The sequence below is a fragment of the Monodelphis domestica genome, chromosome 4, assembly GCF_027887165.1.
Source record: "Monodelphis domestica isolate mMonDom1 chromosome 4, mMonDom1.pri, whole genome shotgun sequence".
Taxonomy (NCBI): domain Eukaryota; kingdom Metazoa; phylum Chordata; class Mammalia; order Didelphimorphia; family Didelphidae; genus Monodelphis; species Monodelphis domestica.
In genome coordinates this window covers 346,085,972-346,107,448 of record NC_077230.1, presented here as the reverse complement: position 1 = coordinate 346,107,448, position 21,477 = coordinate 346,085,972, and the positions used below count along the sequence as shown (strand labels likewise).

The 21,477-nt window shown below is 43.7% G+C and overlaps 1 protein-coding gene across 1 annotated transcript in view; it reads right to left on the bottom strand.

The window, feature by feature from the left end:
* Window positions 1-3,683: 3,683 nt before the first annotated feature.
* Window positions 3,684-21,477, bottom strand: part of P4HA3 (prolyl 4-hydroxylase subunit alpha 3) — a 58,308-nt gene continuing 40,514 nt past the window's right edge. The window contains exons 8-13 of the mRNA XM_001367801.4: window positions 20,040-20,104; window positions 14,775-14,934; window positions 11,588-11,650; window positions 8,184-8,252; window positions 7,776-7,872; window positions 3,684-6,911 (exon numbers count right to left, since the gene is read on the bottom strand). Of these exons, the coding sequence (XP_001367838.1) occupies window positions 6,841-6,911; window positions 7,776-7,872; window positions 8,184-8,252; window positions 11,588-11,650; window positions 14,775-14,934; window positions 20,040-20,104 (525 nt within the window). The 3' untranslated portion in view covers window positions 3,684-6,840. The remainder of the gene's footprint in view (window positions 6,912-7,775; window positions 7,873-8,183; window positions 8,253-11,587; window positions 11,651-14,774; window positions 14,935-20,039; window positions 20,105-21,477) is intronic.

Genomic DNA, 21,477 nt, shown 5'->3' with positions numbered 1-21,477 from the left:
TCTGGCATGGAGTTGTCTCTGTTTCTCTCTGTGAGTTATCCTTCCAGAGTGGGTAGGAAAGAAATGTCAGAGGGGTATCGCCTTGGATTGGACCCTAGTCAGGGCCCATTGTGTCTTCCTAATGGTTGTAAAAGGCTGTTGTCCTTAGAATCTCTTACCTGTTTTCCCCCCTTCCACACAGCTTTCACCACCTCAGCTGGGTCCAGGGTTCCTAGCAGAAAAGAAGAAACACTGGCCTAGAAATCAAGAGGCCTAGATTCTAGATCCAGCTGTTCATCCCCTGCAGCTAGCCCCATCCTAACTTTCTAGATAATCTAATTCCAGCCCTACCACAGACCATGTGACTAGGGGTAAATAGATTCATTGGGCCTCAGTATCCGCTTCTGCAAAATTAAAGAACTGAATATTGTGTCCAGTGGGATCTAGGTTTCTTCCCATTATGACACTAATTTGGGGTGACATTTCTGTTGAACTTTTAGCATGATAAATCTGGAGTATGTGGCAAAAGTATTGCTCCCATCATACTGAGGAGGGTTATAGTTAAATGTCAGGGCTTGGACAAAAATCCAGCATGGCCCAACAAATCCAGAGTTCCTACCACTCTATTAGTGATGGTGAACCCTTTAGAAACCATGTGCCATGCCATTCTTCCACACACATACCGCCCCAGACTGCATGCCATGCCCCATCCCCACCTTAGCCCAGATGGGAGGGAGAAAGCACTCTCATTGGGCTGCTGGGCTGAGGGGTGCATGAAGTGAAGAATGTTTTGAATAGAGAGGAGGAGGGAGTGGCCTTGAGCACTGGCTACTCTGCTTCCCTCCAACTCTGCCACCTGTGAGCTGCCCACCTTACCCCAAACAGGAGAGGGAGTAAGCAGTCCTATTGGGCTTCTGTGGAGAGGGGCAGGGAGGCGTGGTGGAGTGAGAAGGGAGCAGCTCCATCCAAGTCCCTCTACCATTTTAGTAATGAACTCTGGTAGGTGATGGCATTTGTGCTCTAGGTTTGCCATCATGGCACTAAACTAAAGGTTCTTGAATTTTTAAATGCATTAAACACTTAGGATTACCAAGGAAACCAATCATATCAAAACATAGTTATCAATATTTAAAAAAAAAAAACTAGTTCAGAGATGTAAGTATAAAATCCCCTGCATGTTCTACCATGCTGCCTGCCATTTAATGAAATGGTTCACCATAGCCACCCTGCCTTCTTAGTAACAAGCTGGCACATGGGGTCAGGAACTTTGCTCAGGATCTGATCTGAATTGTCCAAGGCCTACCTACTTTCCCTCCCTAGAATATCCTAGACTCAGAAAAAGTCATCTGAATTCTAACTCAGCCATACAACATCTCACTATGGTAAGTGCTATGTCTTAGAACTTAATGTGTGTCTCAGCTCTCTGCATCTGAAATAGATACCTGAGCAGCTGCTTGCCTGACAGAATGGCTCCAGAGGTCCCTAGGAAAGAATCCATCACCTACCCCAGGATCTCAAGCTCACCGTGTCAGCATCAAAAGCTAGGAGGAACTATGGCGATAAGCTTAGCCTACCTCAATTTACCAAAGGGGAATTGGAGGCCTAAAGGTTAGGTCACACAGCTATGAAGTCTAGGAGGCAAGACAGTATCAACATGTCACATTGCTTGCTGAAGAGGACTTCAGAGGACGTTGGGAGGCAGGGCTACCTATGTTCAAGGGGTGAAAGAAACCCAACTCAAGGTGTCTTTTTGATTGAGCAAAGAGATCCAGCTCCACAAGGTACCTGAGTTTCCACAAGATGGTAGCAAGAACATGGGAACTGAGAGAACTCAGTTGGGAAGGTGTTAGACCAAAGATTTAAAGGTATCTGGTAAAAAGCTTGAGTTTGGGTAGCTGGTCCTTAAGACTTTCTATCTTACAGGGGCTTTGGGAGCCTTCATCTTTCCACAAAATCAAGCTACTTCTCTATAACAACTTTTTTTTCCTAACCCTTTTTTAAAAGAATAAAAACCCTCACCTTCCATCTTAGGATTAATACTATATATTGGTTCTAAGGCAGAAGAGCAATGAGGGCTAGAATGCAAGTTAAGTGACTTGCCCAGGGTCACACAACTAGGAAGTGACTGAGGCCAGATTTGAACCTAGGTAGGACCTCCCATCTCTAGGCCTGGCTCTTAGTCTTCTGAGCCTAGTTGCCCCCTTTTCTCCCTTATTTCAACCATTTTCTTTTCTCCACTCATCTTTCCATCTTTGAGCAAGACAGCCTCTGAAGTCCCATCTATCTGAGACTGTAAACTGATGATTTTGGAAAGTGGAAGACAAGGACAAGCTGGGACTAAATGCTAGCCTAGGATCTTTTCCACTTAGGGTTATGTGTATTCTTGAACAATATGGTCCTAATGGGTAGGCATGAACACAGGACTTGGTAAACCATCCATACTTGGACTTAAAACACTCATATGATCTCATGCAAGAAGGGGTTCTGGAAGTCATATTGGCCAACACTACCATCTTAAAATAGAAGAAACAAGTCTAGAAGTGATAGCCACACAATATAGCTTCTGACTCCAAATCCAGGGATCTACTATGGAAAGGCCGCTCTGTCCACCAAAAATCTACCCCATCCAGTGCCTCAAGTATCTGAAAAACCTCAGTCTCAACATTAGCATTTTATCCTTTGGATTGAATCGTGGTCCCCTACTAATGTCTCTCTTTTAAAAACTCGTACTTTCTGGCCTAGCATCAGTTTTAAGACAGAGGAGCAGCAAGGATTGGTAATTGGAGTTACAATGGATTTGCCCAGGGTCACACAATTAGGAAGCATCTGAGGCCAAGATTTGAACCCAGGTTTTCCTGACTTTAGACCAGGCCCGCCAACTTCTGTGCCACCTAGCTGCCCCACCATCTTCTCTTTAAAACACAACCCTGAATAGAGAGTGGATTATTCTGTCCTCTGTGATTCTCTCCTTCCCTTGTTCAAATAACTTTTCTAGGTTCCAAAAGTCCATAGTATAAAGTCCAGACTTCACTCTGGAATCCAAGGCCTTTACAATCTAGCTCCAACACGTAAAGCCATTTTTACCTTGTGTGATTCTCTTGTATAAAAAGTAGTACGTAAATGGGGCAGCTACGTAGCAGTGGTGGAGCGCCAGGCCTAGAGTTGGGAGGACTTGGGTTCAAATTTGACCTCAGACACTGCCTGCTGTTGGGCAAATCATTTAACCCCAATTGCTTAGCCCTTGCCACTCTTCTGTGTTAGAATTGATACAAAGACCAAAAGTAAGGGTTTAAAATATGTGTATTTTTAAGAGTACCTAAAGCACCAACGAATACCAACACCAAACGGAATGAACCATAGTTGAAGTTTTCCTGTGTCCACGTCTTTATTCTTGCTCTCCTCTTTGCCTGAAATGTCCTTCAATTCAACAAGCATTTTTAAGTTTTTTTAAACCCTTACCTTCTGTCTTAGAATCAATAATGTGTATTGGTTCCAAGGCAGAAGAGTGGTAAGGGCCAGGCAATGGGGGTTAAGTGACTTGTCCAGGGTCACACTGTTAGGAAGTGTCAGGTCAAATTTGAACCCAGGACCTCCTGTCTCCAGGCCTGGCTCTCAATCCACTGAGCTACCTACCTACCCCTCAACAAGCATGTATGAAATAGCTGCTATGTTGGTATTGGAGCTGCAAAGACAAATGAAACCACTCAAGGAGATTACATTCTATTGAAGGATAATAGCATAATCATAGAAAATAAAATGCAAAATAATACAAAGTAATTTCCCAGGGAAGGACAATAACAACTATGGGAACTGGGCTAGACTTCCTGTAAAACGTGGTATTTAAACTGAGCTTTGAAGGAAATGAAGGATTTTCTAAGGCAAAGTTGAGGATGACATGCATTTCCACTTTGGGGGAGGGAGCCAGGAAGCCTATATACAAAGGTATGGATATGAGAAATGGAATTTCATATATATGGGTCAAAAAAAGAAATTTGGCCAATTTTGGCCAAATCCTACAATGTGCTGAGGCAATTATATAATGGGTTAGAAAGGGAGATTTCTTTCACCTCTTTAAGTGGTAAAGAATTTTCAAAGGGAAACAAGGGAATTTGTATTTTATCCTAGAGGCAAAGGGGAGCCCCTAGAGCTTCTTGAGTAGGGGAGTAACATGATCCAACATGTGCTATAGGACTATTGGCTTGGCAGCTCTGTAGAGGATATATTAGAGGAGACAAACCAGAGGCACGGAGTCTAATTAGGTCATTGCAATAGTCTAGGTAAGATCTGATGAAGACCTAGACTAGTAATGAAGATGGCTGTAGAATACATTGTGGAGGTAAAATTCCTGTTGGGATTATTTTTCTTGTTTTAATGTCCAGCTTAAATCATAGAATCTTTAAAAAAAAATAACTGAAAAGGAGCTTGGAATATGGAATGTCAAAAGGTCAGACTCTAGAACTTAAGACAGGATGTCAGTAAGAACTTGAAAAAGCCTCTAGATACCCACCTTGGTTCAGTCCTCTCAAGAGAAAGAAACGGGGCCAAAGAGGACCCAAATCAGAATCACATTCCAGGAATGGAGGACTGACAGTAACTCCCCCAGGTGCAGGGAGTTATCTTTACCTCCCCACTCCATTGTCATCCTGGGTGCCTCATTCATGAAGTAGACCCTGAGCCCTCAAAGGCTATGCCAGTGAAGTGCCAATCAAGGCAGGTCCAACCAAGCTGGAAAGGTTTTGAGAAGTGGCCAAGCAATGGATTGTGAATCTGTTGTTGGAGAACCAGCCTAGCTAAATGCAGAGAAGCTTGTCCTTGAAGGAGAAACCACTAGGGAATGGCATTTTTTCAGCCATAACAATTCATGAAACCATTCTAGAAGGACCATGATTTGTTTTGGTAAAGGAAGCGTCCATTAGAATGATGTTAGACGCCCTTGAAATATTAAAGCAGAGACCCACAGCCTTCTCCATGCAATTCCAACCCGTTCTCATTGATCATGTGCAAATTCTCTGTCTCCCGTCCCCCCCTTTCTGTCTCTATCTCCTTGTCTCTGTCCTTCTCTGTCTCTGTGTCTCTCTTCCTCTTTCCTTCTCTTCCTTTCCCCCTCCTCTCCAGGGTTCAGGTAGCTGGTCAATGGCCCCCAAACAGTGCTTCCTTTCAGAGAATTCCATGAAAGGATGGTTTGTGTGGCTCTTGGCTCAGGTTCCTCTTGAGCCTGCTTGGAAGGGATACCTGGGTCTCTAGAACCAGCACTCTCCAATTCTGCCTCCAGTGGACCCCATGTCCCCACAATCAATGATTGTGGAGGGAGAATTATCAGGTGCTTACAGACCACTAACCAAGGATGAGGCAGATCATTGGATATGCATCCAATAGAGACTCAATATACTCCTGCCAGCTGACTGAAATGCTTTTAGTCCTTGCAAGGAAGGCACTGTTTATGTTCAAAATATTAGCAAAATGTTTATTCTTTATTCTAATCCAATGACCAGCGATATGGCAGGGAAGAGAAGGAAGGTAGGAGTTGTTGGTCAGAGGATGTGTAAGATGGAAGTGATAAAGCTGACTCTTTATGGTCTTGGTGTTGTACAAGTTGAATATTTCTGGGGCTGGCTGATGTCTTTGAATCTCTTGGCTGTTATCTTTTTGAAGACTGCAAACTCAATATAAAGAAAAATGAGTGACAAATGAGGGGCAAAATCTAACATGGTCCTAGCTTCCTAGAGGCAGAGCACCAACTGTAAAGGTCCCGATTGGCCCCACTGCACCCTCTATCCTTGCCAGTTCCCATCCGCCATTTTGTGTCCTCTTCTGGACCACATTTTAGAAAGAGTCTTGGGAAACTGAGAGGGCCAGAGGAAGAAACCAGAAGGGTGAGTGTGTCCAAAATTGTGCCATCTAAGGATCATCTGGAAGAACTGGGAAGGTTTTGAGAAGAGAAGACAAGGGTGACAGGGTGTCTTGGAGTATTTGAAGAGCTATCCAGTAGAAGAGGGATTAGACAAGTTCTGCTGGGCCCCAATGATGTTCTAGGAGCAGTAGGAGTAAGTTGCAGAGATGGATTTCAGCTCCATAGAGGGAAAAGCATTCAAGTTGTCCCATAGTGAGGTAGAGTGTTTTCCCCATGATTGAAGGTCTTCCAGAGGGGACTGGAGGATTCCTTGCCAGGGAAGTTGTAGTGTGACTTCCTGTTCTGGTGAGATGGGATTCTGAACTTCCCCTGGTGATAACCTGCCCAAAGCTGCCTTTGCCCATGGCCTCTGGTTTCAGGCAGCATCTGTGCAGGCCCAGAACTGGAAGCCATGTGAACTGGAGCCAACTCTGCCAATGGTGGCTGTGCATGAACACAAGCCCTGTGGTCATGACTGTGCATGAGGACTGGCATCTCTACAAAGAGATCTGAAAAGACAGCACTGAAGCCTCCCCTTCCTTCACCCCAGCCCCCTTACCCAAATCAGGTTTTGAACCTGGACTCAGCCACATTACACCATGCTGAGGCTCAGCTTACAGAGATTTGTGCTGGACCAAGGCTCCGGATCGTCTGTCCCCAGCCAAGGGCGCTGTAACCAACAATGGCTTCCCTCTCCCATTCTCCCTCTTCTTTTCGCCATGCTCCTCTGCCTCCACCCCAAAGTGGAGCTCCAAGTGTACATTTTAAGGTGAAGGGCATTGAGGATCACTGTGGTCTTTGCTTCTCATCCCATCTGCCAGAAGCCATCACTGACTTTTGCTCTTCCAATGGGACTCTTCCAGGAAGACTCCCCCCGACCCCATCCCACTCCAGATTCCCTGGGCTAGATCTTGGCTTCTGGCTCCGAGGAGGATGCCTTGGAGCAGGAGGCCTCTGCACTCAGGGGCTTCCTAGTCTTCAGGCTTGGCACTGCACGGCCTGCGGAACTCCTGCCCATACTCGTGTATCCACTTGTTGGCCACTAGGAGAAAGCAGGAGGAATAATTCAGTTCAATTCATTTTAGTTCAGAGGATCATAGGATTTATTTTTATCTTTATTTTGCTTTGTAATTTAATTTTAAATTCTTGCAGTCCATCTTAGAATCAATGCGGCGTATTGGTTCTAAGGCAGAAGAGTGGTTAGGGCTGAGCAATGGGGGTTAAATGACTTGCCCAGGGTCACACAGCTAGGATGTATGTGAGGCCGGATTGGAACTGATCATAGGATTTAGAACTTGAAGGGGGGCAGCTAGGTGGCTCAGTAAATAGAAAGCATGAGAGATCCTGGGTTCAAATCTGGTCTCAGGCACTTCCTAGCTGTATGACCCTAAGCAAGTCGCCTAACCCCAATGGCCCAGCTCTTGCCACCATTCTGCCTTGGAAGTGATATCAATTCCAAGTCAGAAGGTAATGATTTTTTAAAAAGAGTCCTTAGAGATCATCTAGACCAATGCATACATGTATAACCCAGTGGAGCTGCTTTTCAGCTCTGGGAAGGGGAGTGAAGAGAGGAGGGAAAGAACATGAATCATGTAACCATGGGAAAAAATTTAAAAAACAAATAAATAATATTATAAAATAATATATTATATATTTATATTAAATATAAAATAATAAATAAATAAAAATATATTTAGACTGAGGCCCGGATATCTATTGAGACAAAACATGCAAAGCCAACCTTAAATCACTAGTGAATACTAGCTAGCAGAAGTAGGGGACTTTCCAGGATCTCAGGGGTAGTAAGTGGCAGACGTTGAATTGAAATACCAATTTGCTGGCTTTGAGGCGAGGGCTGTACGTTCCCTGCCCAAACATCCCCCTCCTTATCTAGGAAAAGTCTTACCCCACTTGTCTCCCACCAGGACAGGGCAGCCGGCATGCAATGTGTCTCCATCACCCTCACCACTCCTGTGAAGGTTCCACCAAAACAGGGCTGCGTTCTGTAAAGAAAGGGGCACAGCCCCGGGCAGGGCAATGCCCGATAGACTCAGCCCCGGAAGGTAAGGTTTAAAAAATAAAATAGTATAGTGTTTCAGTTTTATGACATGAAATGAGTGCGGATTTGGCCAACAAGAAGATGAAGAAGCTCATTCGAACTTGTTATTCCTCCCTCTTAAGCCACCCTGCAAATACACTCAGGGGTCTTTTTTCCAGGGTGAGATTGGGGTGTGGGATCTTCCTCTATTGGCCTGAGGACACCAGTCCTGTCGTCCCCAACCTTTTTGGTCCCAGCCAACCAGGCCATACTTACCTTCACAACTGGTACACTGAAGTTGGCATAGATGAAGGCTGTAGACCCTCCAGCTTCCACGGAGCTCAGCTAGAAAGCAACGGGAGAGAGAAGAGATGGCCCTGGGGCTCAGCCATCTCTAGGCTCTCCTTCATCTGACTCTACCTCTTCTTAACCTTGGTGAGAAATACGTGACTTGAGAGAGGCAGAGCTACTGGGATTCTGGCTGCTCCGGTTCTCAGGGGAACAGTCAGCTCTCTACCTGACATAGGGGATGGATGCAAGGCTTACCAGATGCACCAAGTCATGCTGGACCCAGGCAGGAGCCCAAGGACCCACAGAGGTCACAGATCCACCGAGGGAATTAAATAGAAGTTTAAGGGACCTGTGACTTCTTGGGCAAGGAGCATCCTCTGCTAGTGCACATTGCAACCTGCTGGCTCTTTATATTCTTAGAAGATTGCCTGAAGTTCTGTGGGGTGCTGGCTTACACATGGCTCCACTAAGGGGCAGAGGCAGGTTTTGAATCCAGTTCTGTTCCTGACCCTAAGCCTTATCCACTATGCTATCTCAATTCCCTCCTTCCCCAGCCCCTTTGTCTTTTCTTCCTCCTCCTCCTCCTCCTCCTCCTCCTCCTCCTCCTCCTCCTCCTCCTCCTCCTCCTCCTCCTCCTCCTCCTCCTCCTCCTCTCTTCTCTCTCTCTCTCTCTCTCTCTCTCTCTCTCTCTCTCTCTCTCTCTCTCTGTCTCTTTCTCTCCCCCTCCTCCCTTCCTCCCTCTCTCTGTCTCTCTGTCTGTCTTTTTTCTCATCTCTCTCTCTCATCCCCCCCCTTTCTCTCTCTCTCCCTCTGCCCCCCCCCCGTCTCCATCTCTCCTGGTCTTTGTCTTTATTTCTCTCTATCTCTGTCTGTCTTTGCCTCTCTCTCTCTCATCTCCCTCTTTGTCTCCATCTCTCTCCCTTGCTCTCTTGGTTGCCCCTGTTTCTGTTTCTCTCTGTCCCTGTCTGTCTCTGTCTGTCTCTCTCTCACCCACATGCATACACACTTTTTGTGTGTGTAAAAACATATATTTCCTAGATGTGGAAAGTCAAAGATTCTCAGTAAGGATCTCTGACCATGCTCAGCCTGAATCAAGAATAGGCAACTGCTTGGCTCAAATACTTCCCCAGACGCAAGCTACAGATACTTCTTTCCCTTCTGGGTGGGCTTTGAATCAGGAAGACCCAAGTTCAAGCTTGGCCTCAGAAACTCCCCAGCAGTGTGACCCTGGGCAAGTCACTGTAACCACTTAATAGTTCTTCATCTTTGGGCCTCTCTGAACCTCAGGATCCTCATTAACAAAATGAAGTCCAGTTGTTGTGGAGAAAGATCTTTGTGAACCTTCAGGAGTCATATCAAAGGGAATAGCTACTTCTTTAAGCCAACAGAGGGGCAGCTAGGTAGCCCAGTGGATAGAGAGCCAGGCCTAGAGATGGGAGGTCTGAATCTGGCCTCAGGTACTTCCTAGCTATGTGACCCTGGGTAAGTCACTTAACTCAAATTGCCTAGCCCTTGCCACTCTTCTGGCTTGGAACCAATACTTGGTATCGATTCTCAGACAGAAGGCAAGGGTCTTTAAAAAATGGCCCTAGATTTGGGTTCAGTACAATCATAGCATAATTTTAAAAATTCTTTCATCTGCACAATATCCTAAACCTCCATTTTAAAATACAAATTTTATATTTAAACACAATTTATAATAATACATTAATTAAGCTATTATTTGACTATCATTCATAATTACAAATGTTCAACTATATAAACAAGATAAGAAGAAAAGAAAAGAAGAAAAATGTTACAAGATGAAACCAAAGACAAAGAAATGTAAATGATTTTATACGCCTGACATTTCACTCTTGACTCTGGAAAGAAAGAAGGGAAGGGAATAAGCATTTATGTGGCATTTGCTATGTCCCAGGCACTGCCCCACGTACCTCACAAATATCTCACTTAAGACTTTGCTATTCTCAGCAATACAATGATCCAAAACAATTCTGAAGGACTTTTAATGAAAAATGTGAGCCATTTCCAGAAAAAGAGCTGCTGGCAGCTAGAAGCAAAGGGAAACATTCTATTTTTACTTTCTTTCTTTTTCTTTTTTGAGGTCTGTGTTCTCTTCTGCTAACAAAGAAATGTTTTGAATGCCTCTGTCTTAAAGTTCTTATCTTCTCAAGGGGTAGGTAGGGGATTTGAAACTCAAAAATCATAAAAAATGAATGTTAAAATTGTTTTACATGTAATTAAGGAAAAACATTCTTAAATAAAAACAAATATCTCATTTAATAATAATAGCTAGCATTTACATAGCACTTACTGGATGCCAGGCAGCTGGGCTGCTCCATGGATAGAGTGCTAGGCATGAAGTCAAGAAGACTGGAATTAAGATCTGGTCTCAGACACTTTCTTGCTGTGTTTACCTTGGGCAAGTCACTTACCCTCTGATTGCCTGATGAAAAGGATCCACTGGAGAAGGAAATGGCAAACCACTCCAGTGTCCTTTCGAAGAAAACCCCATGGAGAGCTACCATCCATGGGGCCACAAAGAGCAGGACACAACTTACCAACAACACCTGTCAGGCACTGTGTTAAGCACTTTACAAACATTATATCTCATTTGATCCTGACTACAACCCTGGGAGATAGATAATATTATTATCCTCATTTTACAGTTGAGGAAACTGAGGCAGACAGCAGCTAAGTGACTTGCCCAGGATCACGTCGTTAGTGGTGTCAGAAGCCAGATTTAATAGGCACTCTATACACCTCACCACCTGGCTGCCTGTGGAATGGATATCATTTCATGTTTTTGCGCCTCAGTTTCTTCACCTGTAAACTAAGGCCTGCTTACTTCACAGGGTCTCTGTGAGGAAGGTACTCTGTAAGCTATAAAATGAGAGGCAGAAAGATGGAGTGGAAACATCTCCAGACACCATCAGGAGATATTGGTGTGAATCATAGCTCTGACACTGACCAGATGGATGACTGTGGACAAAATCCCTTTCCTCTTTACACCTTGGTTTCTTACATTATAAAACAGGGATGTTAAAGCCATCAAGACTTATCCCCCAATTATCCTATGAATTAAGTACTTCATAGATATCAGAGCTCTGGGAACATAAGCGTGACCCAGGAAGATGTGGTCAGCTTTCAGCAGCCCAGAAGTGCTTCCCCTGCCTGGCCCCATCCCACCAGCACCTGAATTTGTCTTAAAAAGCTGACTTGAGGGAGACTTTCCCCACCACTAACCTAGAACATGAGAATTGCTAGCCGTGGTTCTGAATAGGAATGATTATGCTGAGCAGCTAGACAGTGTCCAATGTTTATTCAAAAACGACATCCAGCAAATATTCTGGAAGAAGAAGCCTTGGATCCATCCCACCAATACTCACATAGATCATGAAGGTTGCCACCCGGTTTCCAGAGTTCATTCGGTACAAAGGACTGCTTGGCGACTGTAATGAAAAAATCAAAGATGGCAGAAAATAATGCAGACAATGTTAATCCACCAAACCTGTGGGAATATGAGAACCTGAAGGACAGGATGGGCAGCTAGGAGGTGGAGTGGATAGAGTGCTGGTTCCAAAGTCAAGAAAACTCAGCTTAAGTTCAAATCCAGCCTCGGACACTTAATAATTGTGGGACTGGGCAAGTCACTCAACCCTATTTGCCTTGGTTTCCTCATGTGTAAAATGATCTGAAGAAGTAAATGGCAACCTACTCTAGTATTTTTTGCCAAGAAAATTCCAAATGGGGCCAGGAAGAGTTGGATCCAACTAATCACCTTGCCCCACTCCACCAAAAAAAGAATGTGGCCACTTCCAAACGTGTTTCATCTTAGCCAATCCTCCACTAGCAGGTTCTTTTCATTGATGCTCAGGAAGAAATCTGGATGAATTTGCAAGCCATCTAGAAGACAGCACTGGACTTGGAATCAAGAGAACTGGGTTTGAATCCAATCTATGCCATTTATTAGCTATGTGACCTTGAATAAGTCACTTAACTCTCTGAGCTTCAATTTTCTCATCCATAAAATGGAGATAGCACTTGTACTCTCTACCTCACAGATTCTTTGGTAAACCTTAAAGCCATGTGCAGACCTTTTTGTTCCCTCAGTGGATCTACTTGTCACAGGGAAATAACAAGCTCAAATAAGCTAATTTTTAAGTAGAGGGTAACACCAAATAAATAAGTGACTTAGACTCTAACACCCACAGAAATCCACAAATAAACCCTAAACCTGATTTTTGGTCTAGAATTTGAGTCTTTCCATATGAAGTCTTCTTCTATCAGAACTGCTGACATGATTTTTCCCAGAGCTCTAATTCACATCAGACAGAACACCAGAGTTCATGGAATGGCAGAGCTGGGAGGAACCTTTGAACACAGGACACCCATAGGAGGCCTGAGCTGGGAAGGACCCCTGGGTTCATCTAGTCCAGGGGGCCATGAATTAGTTTTTATAAAGTTCTTTGAAAACTGCATTTCAATATAATTAGCTTCCTTAGTAATCTTATGTATTTCATGCATTTCAAAACTTTCTTCTGAGATCAGATTCATAAGTTTCACCAGACCGACTGTCAAAGATGGGCAAAATATCAAGAGTCCCTGTCCTAGTCTGAGTCTGAGGGAGAAGAACAGTAAGGGCGAGGCCACTGAGGTTAAGTGACTTGCTCAGGATCAGGCGCCAGATATGATCCGGGGTCCTCCCAACCCGAGGTCTGGCTCTCTATCCTCTGGGCTACCAAGCTGCCTCCTCTGTCTTTTTAATAAGGGTTACTCTTCACTCACAACAACACATTCCAGCAATGACTGTCCTTTATTAAATAGTACCAAATCACAGACCAAAGAAGAGAGAAAAATTCACCGATGACTTCCAAGAACATTCCTTTGACTATTCTTTATACTTAAACTATTCATGTTGTTGTTGTTGTTGAGTACAATTTTTTTCCAGTCATATCTGACTCTTTGTGACCCCCTTTCGGAGTTTTCTTGGTAAAGATACTGGAGTGATTTACCATTTCCTTCTCCAGATCATTTTATAGATGAGGAAACTGAGGCAAACAGGGTTAAGAGACTTGCCTAGGGTCACATAGCTAGTAAATGTCTGAGCCTGGGTATGAACTTTGGAGGGTAAGCTTTCTTGACTCCAGACTTGGCACTCTATCCACTGTGCCAGCTAGCTTCCCAATTTATTTACAGCTATTTCTAGATTTCTCCATGGCTGCTAGGGATCTACCCAAAAAAATTGGGATGCCATAGAATCAAAGAATGCCAGAGCTGGAAGGGGCCTCAGAGAGCATCTAGTCCAAGTCATGCATTTTTACAGAGGAGGAAACTGAGGTACAGAGTTGGGAAGAGGCTTGTCCAATATTACATGCCATGTCAGTAACCTAGCCAGGGCCAGAACTCAGGTCCTCTGGTTTCAAGACCCAGGATTTAGTTTTCATTGTTGTTTTTAAACTATCAGACTACACCGGCTCCCCCTCTTGAGATTGTGGGGGTCAAGTGGTTGTCTGGAGGGTGATGGCGACAGTGAAGCATCTGGGCAGGGAATCCACAGCTGCCAGCACAAGTCTCCTCCCTGCTGGGCATCCCCGAGGGGAAGAGGGATGCAGAGAGGGAGATGGTGACAGATGAATGGGCTAAGGGAGCAGCAACCAATATATAAAGCTTGGGGGGGGGGGGGATGTGGTATAATAGATAGCTGGGGTATGATGGCTAGCTCATGGTTTGGGTAATGAGGAGACTGGCAAAGAAAAGATTCAGCAGGGAAATAAGAGCTACCTTCAAGTATTTAAAGGACTGTTAATATAGCACAGGAACATTGGATTGCTTTGAGGTGGCATGGTGGAGAGATTGCTGGGCTTAGAGTTAAGAAGACCTGAGTTCAAACCCAGCCTCAGATGCTTCCAGTATCTGGGCAGGTCATTTAACCTATTTGCCTCAGTTTCCTGATCTGCAAAATTGGGATAATAACAGCACTTACCTCGCAGGGTTATTGTGAGGATCAGATGAGAAAATAACTGTAAAACATTTAACATAGTGCCTAGAATAAATGCTAGCTATAATTTATATTTATGATTCACAGCTAGAGGCAGTGGATGGAAGTTAGAGACAGATTCCCACCTAGTATAAGAAAAAAACTCCCTAACAATTAGTGATGTCCAGAAGTACAAGAGGTGGTGAGGTCCCCATTGCTGGTGACTCCCGAGCAAAGCCTGGACGGCCATTTGTCAGGGATGAGTGTAGAATGGATTCTTTTTCAGGTAGAGATTAGACTAGATGGCCTCTGAGGTCCCTTCTAACTCTGAAAATTCTAAGATTCCATGTTTCCAAGTCTTTGGTTCTAGTCTGGACAGTGACAATGACCTTGCTCAAGTCATTTCTCTACGAGCCTCCATTGTTTCCTCTCTAAGCCAAGAGAGTCACGTCCCTTTCCAGTTCTGATATTCTTTTTGTTTGCTTGTTTTAATTCTGTGCTTCTTCCCAACTCTGACTTTCTATAAGATGTCAGCATCTCTTATGTGAGTGAGCCTGCACCAGAAAGTGTGAGTCCCCTTGCCCCCCACTCCTTACCGTTGCGTGGTCAAAGTGAGGTTCATAGTGTCCTCCAATTCCATAATTCACCACCTGCAGGTGCTCAGCATAGGGGGGCTGGACGTTGAGCCCCGTGAGGGCTGCGATGCGGTGGTCTAGGGACACCAGCATCGGGTCCACGGTGTCCTTCAGCCAAGCACTGAAACACAGAGCGAGCGCATTGAGCTCTCGGCACTCCCGACCTCCTCTTCTTCCAGGCTCTCTCCGTCAGGCTCTGGGAATGCCCCACTAAACGTGGACGCTTTACTTTGAATTGATCATGTCCTCTCACTCTTTCCCCGTGACCGTCTCTCTGGTGGTGTGGGGCAGTTATTATCCTCCATGCCTGAGATGCTTTCCCTCCTCACCTCTGCCTGGTGGAATCCCTGAGCCTTCAAGGCTCAGCTCAAGCATCTCCTTCCACGTCAGAACTTTAGAGATCCCTCCAGGTTCTAATATCGGCCCCTTCAAGATTAGCCTATCCTGGCTTTATATGTGTTCTGTACACACATGCATATTTTTGTCTATACCTGGTACACCTATTTGTAATCTTCCCCCATTAGCTCTTGAAGGGAGCTATTTAATTTTTTGCTCCATATCCCCAGGGCTAGCCCAGTGTCTGGCACATAGTAGGCATCTCATTATATAACTATGGATCTATTGCTTGCAGGGGAGAGGGCACCGAGCTAGGACAAGGAGGTCTGGGGCCGAGTCTTAGTCCCCTCTTTCTAGCTGAGTGACTTGAGCCAAATCAGTTTCCCCCCATCTGATCTTCAGCGGCAGCTTCTGTAAAGTGGAGGGGTTTGACCAGATCTCTAAGGTCCCTTCTTGTTCTGACATTTATTTTGATGTTCTAAAATTCAGTGTTGGCGGCGGCGTTCCAGCTCTGGCTTCCCTCTCTCTGCTGCCGCTGGTGATGGGCAGTGTGGCAGCCATACCTAGGAATGTTGGCATCTGGGGCAGACTCGGTTACAGGAGGTGGAGTCGGAGGTATGGCCACTGCTCTGCTTGCTGAAGGAGGGAGAAGACACAGGAGGAGTCTAGGACTTTGAGGCCAGTGTGCTAAAAGGAGGTGGAGTTGGAGTTTGGAAGACAAGTGAACCAGGTACTGAACATACTGAGGATCAGGAAGAGGGATCAGCAACGAGGATCTGGCCTGGATCGAGTGAACTTTAAGCAAGTGTTCTTCACCTTTTGGGGGGTGAAGGACCCCTCTGGTAGTCTGGTGAATTAGCCTATGGACCCCTTCTCAGAATTGACCGTCTTCCTTTCCTCCATCCATAAACCCACTTTTGAGAATAAAGAATCCACTAAAAACCTAGTTTAAATGTAAGAGGAGATTTCGGGAAAGCAAAAGGATGACGAGGAGTGTCAGAGAATGCTGGGAAGCCAGACTGACAGGGGGCTAACCCTGTTGGAATCTTGGAAGGAGAGGAGGATGCTGGGATTCCAACCGTCAGCCAGGGGAGTTGTTCCTTGATCCTGGAAGGACGGCCATCTCCCATACCTCTGCTCCAGCCCTTGGACGGTGGAAATCATTCCTGGAAGAGTTTTTAGCAAGAACCTGAAACCTGCTGAGACTTATAACTCTCCCGTGACTCTGTGAAGAACAAGATCCGAGGGGGAGCTGATCGGACTCCTCAGTCTGCTTTTGGGGGCCCTCCCCTGAGGGAGACTTGATTGCCCCTGAGGCCTGATTTCATTTCTATTCAATCTACAATCTAGAGACTTGTTCCTCAGTGGATTTAGCCAAATTTAGCTAAGAGAAGAAGGGATTTATCAGGCAGAGAGTATAGTCGGCGTAGCCTCGACTTCTGTTGAGGACTAAAGGTGGGAAATAAATTAGGTTTTATTAGTGATAGGGAATAATCCTCAACCCACTTCCCTCATCCCTTATCCAGTTATCAATGTTATTCAACCATGTTATCTCAGAGAAGCAGTCAGATTGATTACTCACTGGCCTGAGGCAGAGAAGGCAGCCATTTTTACTCTCTGGTCTTGAAGAGACAACCCTGTCTGATCAGGTTCTGGGAAATCCTGGTCGCTCCTTTTTACTATCCTAACAGGGTTTCTCTTCACCTTAACAGAAACCACTAACAACTTCAGCACAGTTCCAGAATATAAAGTAAATCCATATAAATCATGAACATTTCTATAATTGCATTTAAAACAACTGCAGAAAATATAAACTACTTGAGAGTCTACCTGCCAAAACAAGCCTAGGAGTTAAATGAACAGAATTACAAAACACTTGATACAAATAAAGACAGATCTAATTAACTGTGGAAATATTAATTGCTTATGGGGAGGCTGAGCCAATATATTTAAAAAGACAATTCTACCTATATTAATTAACTTATTCAGTACCATACCAGTCAATATACCAGAAATTATTTTATGGAGCTAGAAAAAAGGTACCAAAGTTAATCTAGAAGAACAAAAGGCTCAAAATTTTTGTAAAAAATATAAAAACATTTTTTCTTCAAAATTCAAGAGAATCAGTGAAAAACAATGTTAAAGAAGGCAGCTTAGTAGTTTCAGATTTCAAATCATATTACAAAGTAGGAATCATCAAAATAATTTGGTACTACCTAAGAAACAGAATGATGGATCAGAGGAATAGATTAAGAACACAATATTCAATAGTAAATGCCATAGTAATCTAATATTTGACAAACCCAAGATCCAAGCTTTTGGGTTAAGAACTGGAAATTTGACAAAAAATGCTGGGATAACAGGAAAGCAGTTTGGGAGGAACTAGGCATAGACCAACATCTCATATGGAATACCAAGATAAGGTCAAAATGGATAAATGATTTAGACAAAGGGTGACATAAGTAAATTAGGAGAACATCAAAAATGTCCCCGTCAGATCTATGGATACAGGGAGAGTTCACAACCAAATAAGAGATAGAGGGAATTATGGGAAATAAAGCAAACAATTTTGATTATATGAAACAAAAAGCTTTTGCACAAACAAAACAAAAGCCAAAATGAGGAGGAAAACAGGACACCGGGGGAAAATTTGACAGCAAGTTTCCCTGATAATGGGCCTCATTTCTCAACTATATAGAGAACTGAACCAAATTTATGAAAATAAGAACCATTCTCCAGTTGATAAATGGTCAAAGAAAGGATAAGTAGAAGCAGTTTTTAAAAGAGACCAAAACTATCAGTAGTTAAATGAGAAAAAGACAATTGGTATGCCTAGAGGCAAGAGGACCTGGGTTCAGATATGAACTCAGACATTTCCTAGCTGGGTGACCTGGGACCATTAACCCCATTTACCTAGCCCAGAAGTGCCCCTGCTCTTGACTTAGAATTGATATTCTCCTTACTTATTATGTCTAAAGCATTTATCTATTTTGACCTTATCTTGGTATTCCATATGAGATGTTGGTCTATGCCTAGTTTCTGCCAAACTGCTTTCCAGTTATTCCAGCAATTTTTGTCAAATGTTGAGTTCTTAACCCCAAAACCTGGATCTTTGGGTTCGTCAAATACTAGGATACTGTGGCATTTACTATTGTGCATTGTGGTCTTAATCTGTTCCTCTGAACCATCATTCTGTTTCTTAGCTAGTACCAGATTGTTTTGATCATTACTGCTTTGTAATATGGTTTGAAATCTGGAACTGCTAAGCTCCCTTCCTTGATATTGTTTTTCATTGATTCTTTTGATAGTTTAAAAAAGATTTTGATATTTTTATTTTATTTCTTAGGTATCAATTTAATTAAAAGTTTTTAAAAAGTCACATGACAAAGTGCTAGAAATCACTACTGATTAGAGAAATGCAAATTAAAAGAACTCTGAGATCTCACTTACACCTATTAGATTGACTAATATGACAGAAAAGGAAAATGACTGGAGAACAATTTGGAACTATGCCTATAGGGCTATAAAACTGGACATATCTTTTCACCCACCAATATCATTACTAAGTCTGTATTCCAAAGAGATGAAAGAAAATCAAAGACTTATTTGTACAAAAATACTTATAATAGCTCTTTTTGTGGTGACGAAGATTTGGAAATAAAGGGAATGCTTAGCAATTGAGAAATTGCTGAACAAATTGTGGTATCTGATTTGATGAAATTCTATTGTACTACAAGAAAGTGGATCAAGATGCCTTTAGAAAAACCTGGGAAGATTTTTACATAAACTGATGCAAGGTGAAGTCTCACAACCAGGAAAGCATTGTACGTAGTAACAGCAATATTGTAAAGATGATCAACTGTGAAAGATTTGGCTATTCTGACCAAGACAATGATCCAAGACAATTCCAAGACCCATGATGAAAAATGCTATCCACCTCCAGAGAGAGAGAGAGACAGAGACAGAGACAGAGACAGAGACAGAGACAGAGACAGAGAGAGAACTGATGAACTCTGAATGTGTATTGAAACATACTTTTTTCCACTTTCCATATTTTTGTTGTTTTCTTTTGTTTTGTGTTTTCTTTGGCAACATGACCAATATGGAAATATGTCTTTCATGATCTCACATGGACAATCAAGATCAAAGTGCTTGCCTTCTCAAGGAGTGAGGAGGGGCAGGAGAGAAATAGAGAATTTGGAACGCAAACATTTTTTAGATTGTTGTTAAAAAATTACTCTTTGTGTAATTGGGAGATATTTCATGAAATAAATAAAGATAATTAAAAAAAACCCTGGACTACACTGAAAAGACACTGGTGCCTAAACCATAGGAATTCTTAGACATAAGAGGATGAGGCTTGAGGTTCCTGCTCTGTGCCACTTGGTGAGCTCACAAGGGTATTGCAGAATACTTAATTTTTTGGCCTGATCACTTTTAAACAGAGTTGTTAGGTATTTTTTTGGCTTAGGGAGCACCATAAAAAGCATCTCTTAATAGAGTCACTAAGGATACCATAGAAAGGGAAAGTTTGGGAACCCTCTGGAATGGATTTAATAATCACTGAGGTCCCCTCCATATATGATCTAGAAAACCCACTTAGCACTTACTATCTGTGTGCTCATTTCCCTGAACCTCAATTTCCCTTTCTGTAAAATGAGAAATAACAACACCAAGAACATCTGTTATCATAGGACTTTTGTGAGCGTTAAATGACACTGTATACAAACTGCTTCCCAACCCTTCAGATGCCATAGAAATTTGACATTATTGTCACTGGTCCCAGAGCTCCCTGACCACCAGGCGGGCTCACAAAAGGACATGTCATGGGGGCTGACCAGGCATAGAAAGCCTCCACAGGGGACACCAACCTGGATTTGTCCTTCTTACCTCTTGCTGATGCGATACTCCACTTGCTGCTGCTTCTCCCCGGAGGCCACCACTGACCGCTGCAGCTGACAACATAGAGGAGAGGGGAAAAAGCCAGAGGAGGAGGTCATTATGGAAAGGGAAGCTACCCATGTGCCTCTGGAGACATGCATATATCACAGGCTCACAGATGGGGAAATGGAGAGACCTGGGTTCAAGTCCCAGCCCTCCTGTTATTGGCTGGTGTGAACCCTGGGCAAGTCAAGGATCCCTCCAGACCTCATCTGTCAAATGGGGAGAACGATCCTGGAATGATCATTTTGAGATCACAGATTTGTCGAATGCAGAACAGTCTAGAAATGGAAGTTATTATTCTTGTCTCCAGATCTTGCTTTGAACAAGTCACTTGGCCCCAGGTCTCAGTTTTCCCCTCTATACAACAAATGGGCTAGATGCTCACTAAAGTTTGTTTTTAGTTTCAAATCCTGTGACACTTCAACTCAATTTCACAAGCATCTATGAATCCCCTCTTGGTATCAGACATTGAACTAAGTGCTAGGAATATAGACATTCTGCATTCCAGAAGAATGGAAGAATGGAAGAAACAACACTATGCAGACAAGTCAACACCAAATGTGCCTGGACTCGGGAAGACGTATTTCAGTCAAGTCATATCTAGCCTCAGACTCTTAAGAGTGACTCTGGGCAAAACATGGAACCCTGTTTCCCAGTTTCTTCACCTATAAAATGAGCTAGAGAAGGAAATGTCAGGGCAGCTGGGTGGCTCATTGGTCTGAGAACCAGACCTGGACATGGGAGGTCCTAAGATTGAATCTGACCACAGACACTTCTGAAGAGCTGGGTGACCCTGGGCAAGTCACTTAACCTGCATTGCCTAGCCCCTACCACTCTTCTGCCTTGGAATCAATACACAGTATTGATCCTAAGACAGAAGGTAAGAATTTGGGAAAGAAAAAAAGAAGGAAATGGGACACCATTCTAGTATCTTTGCCAAGAAAAACCCCAAATGGGGTCATGAAGTATCAGATATGACTGAAGGGGTGGGACAATATGCCCCAAACAATGCTATTTTGGAAAGAGAGAGAAACAGAGACACACAGACAGACAGACAGAGACAGCGAGAGGGAGGGGGAGAGAGAGAGAGAGAGAGAGAGAGAGAGAGAGAGAGAGAGAGAGAGAGAGAGAGAGAGAGAGAGAGAGAGAGAGAGAGAGAGAGAGAGAGAGAGAGAGAGAGAGAGAGAGAGAGAAAAGTGGGAAACTAATAACTGAGGGAACTAAGATTTGTCCCAGGTCACACAAGTAGCAAGGGATAGACAGGGACAGGTTCTGAACCTAGTTCTAAGGGATCCAAATCCAGGGTTCTACAACACACTCCCCCAACCCTGCATATGCATCAGCTCAGCTAGGTGGCACCACAGGGCATAGAAAAGACATGGGT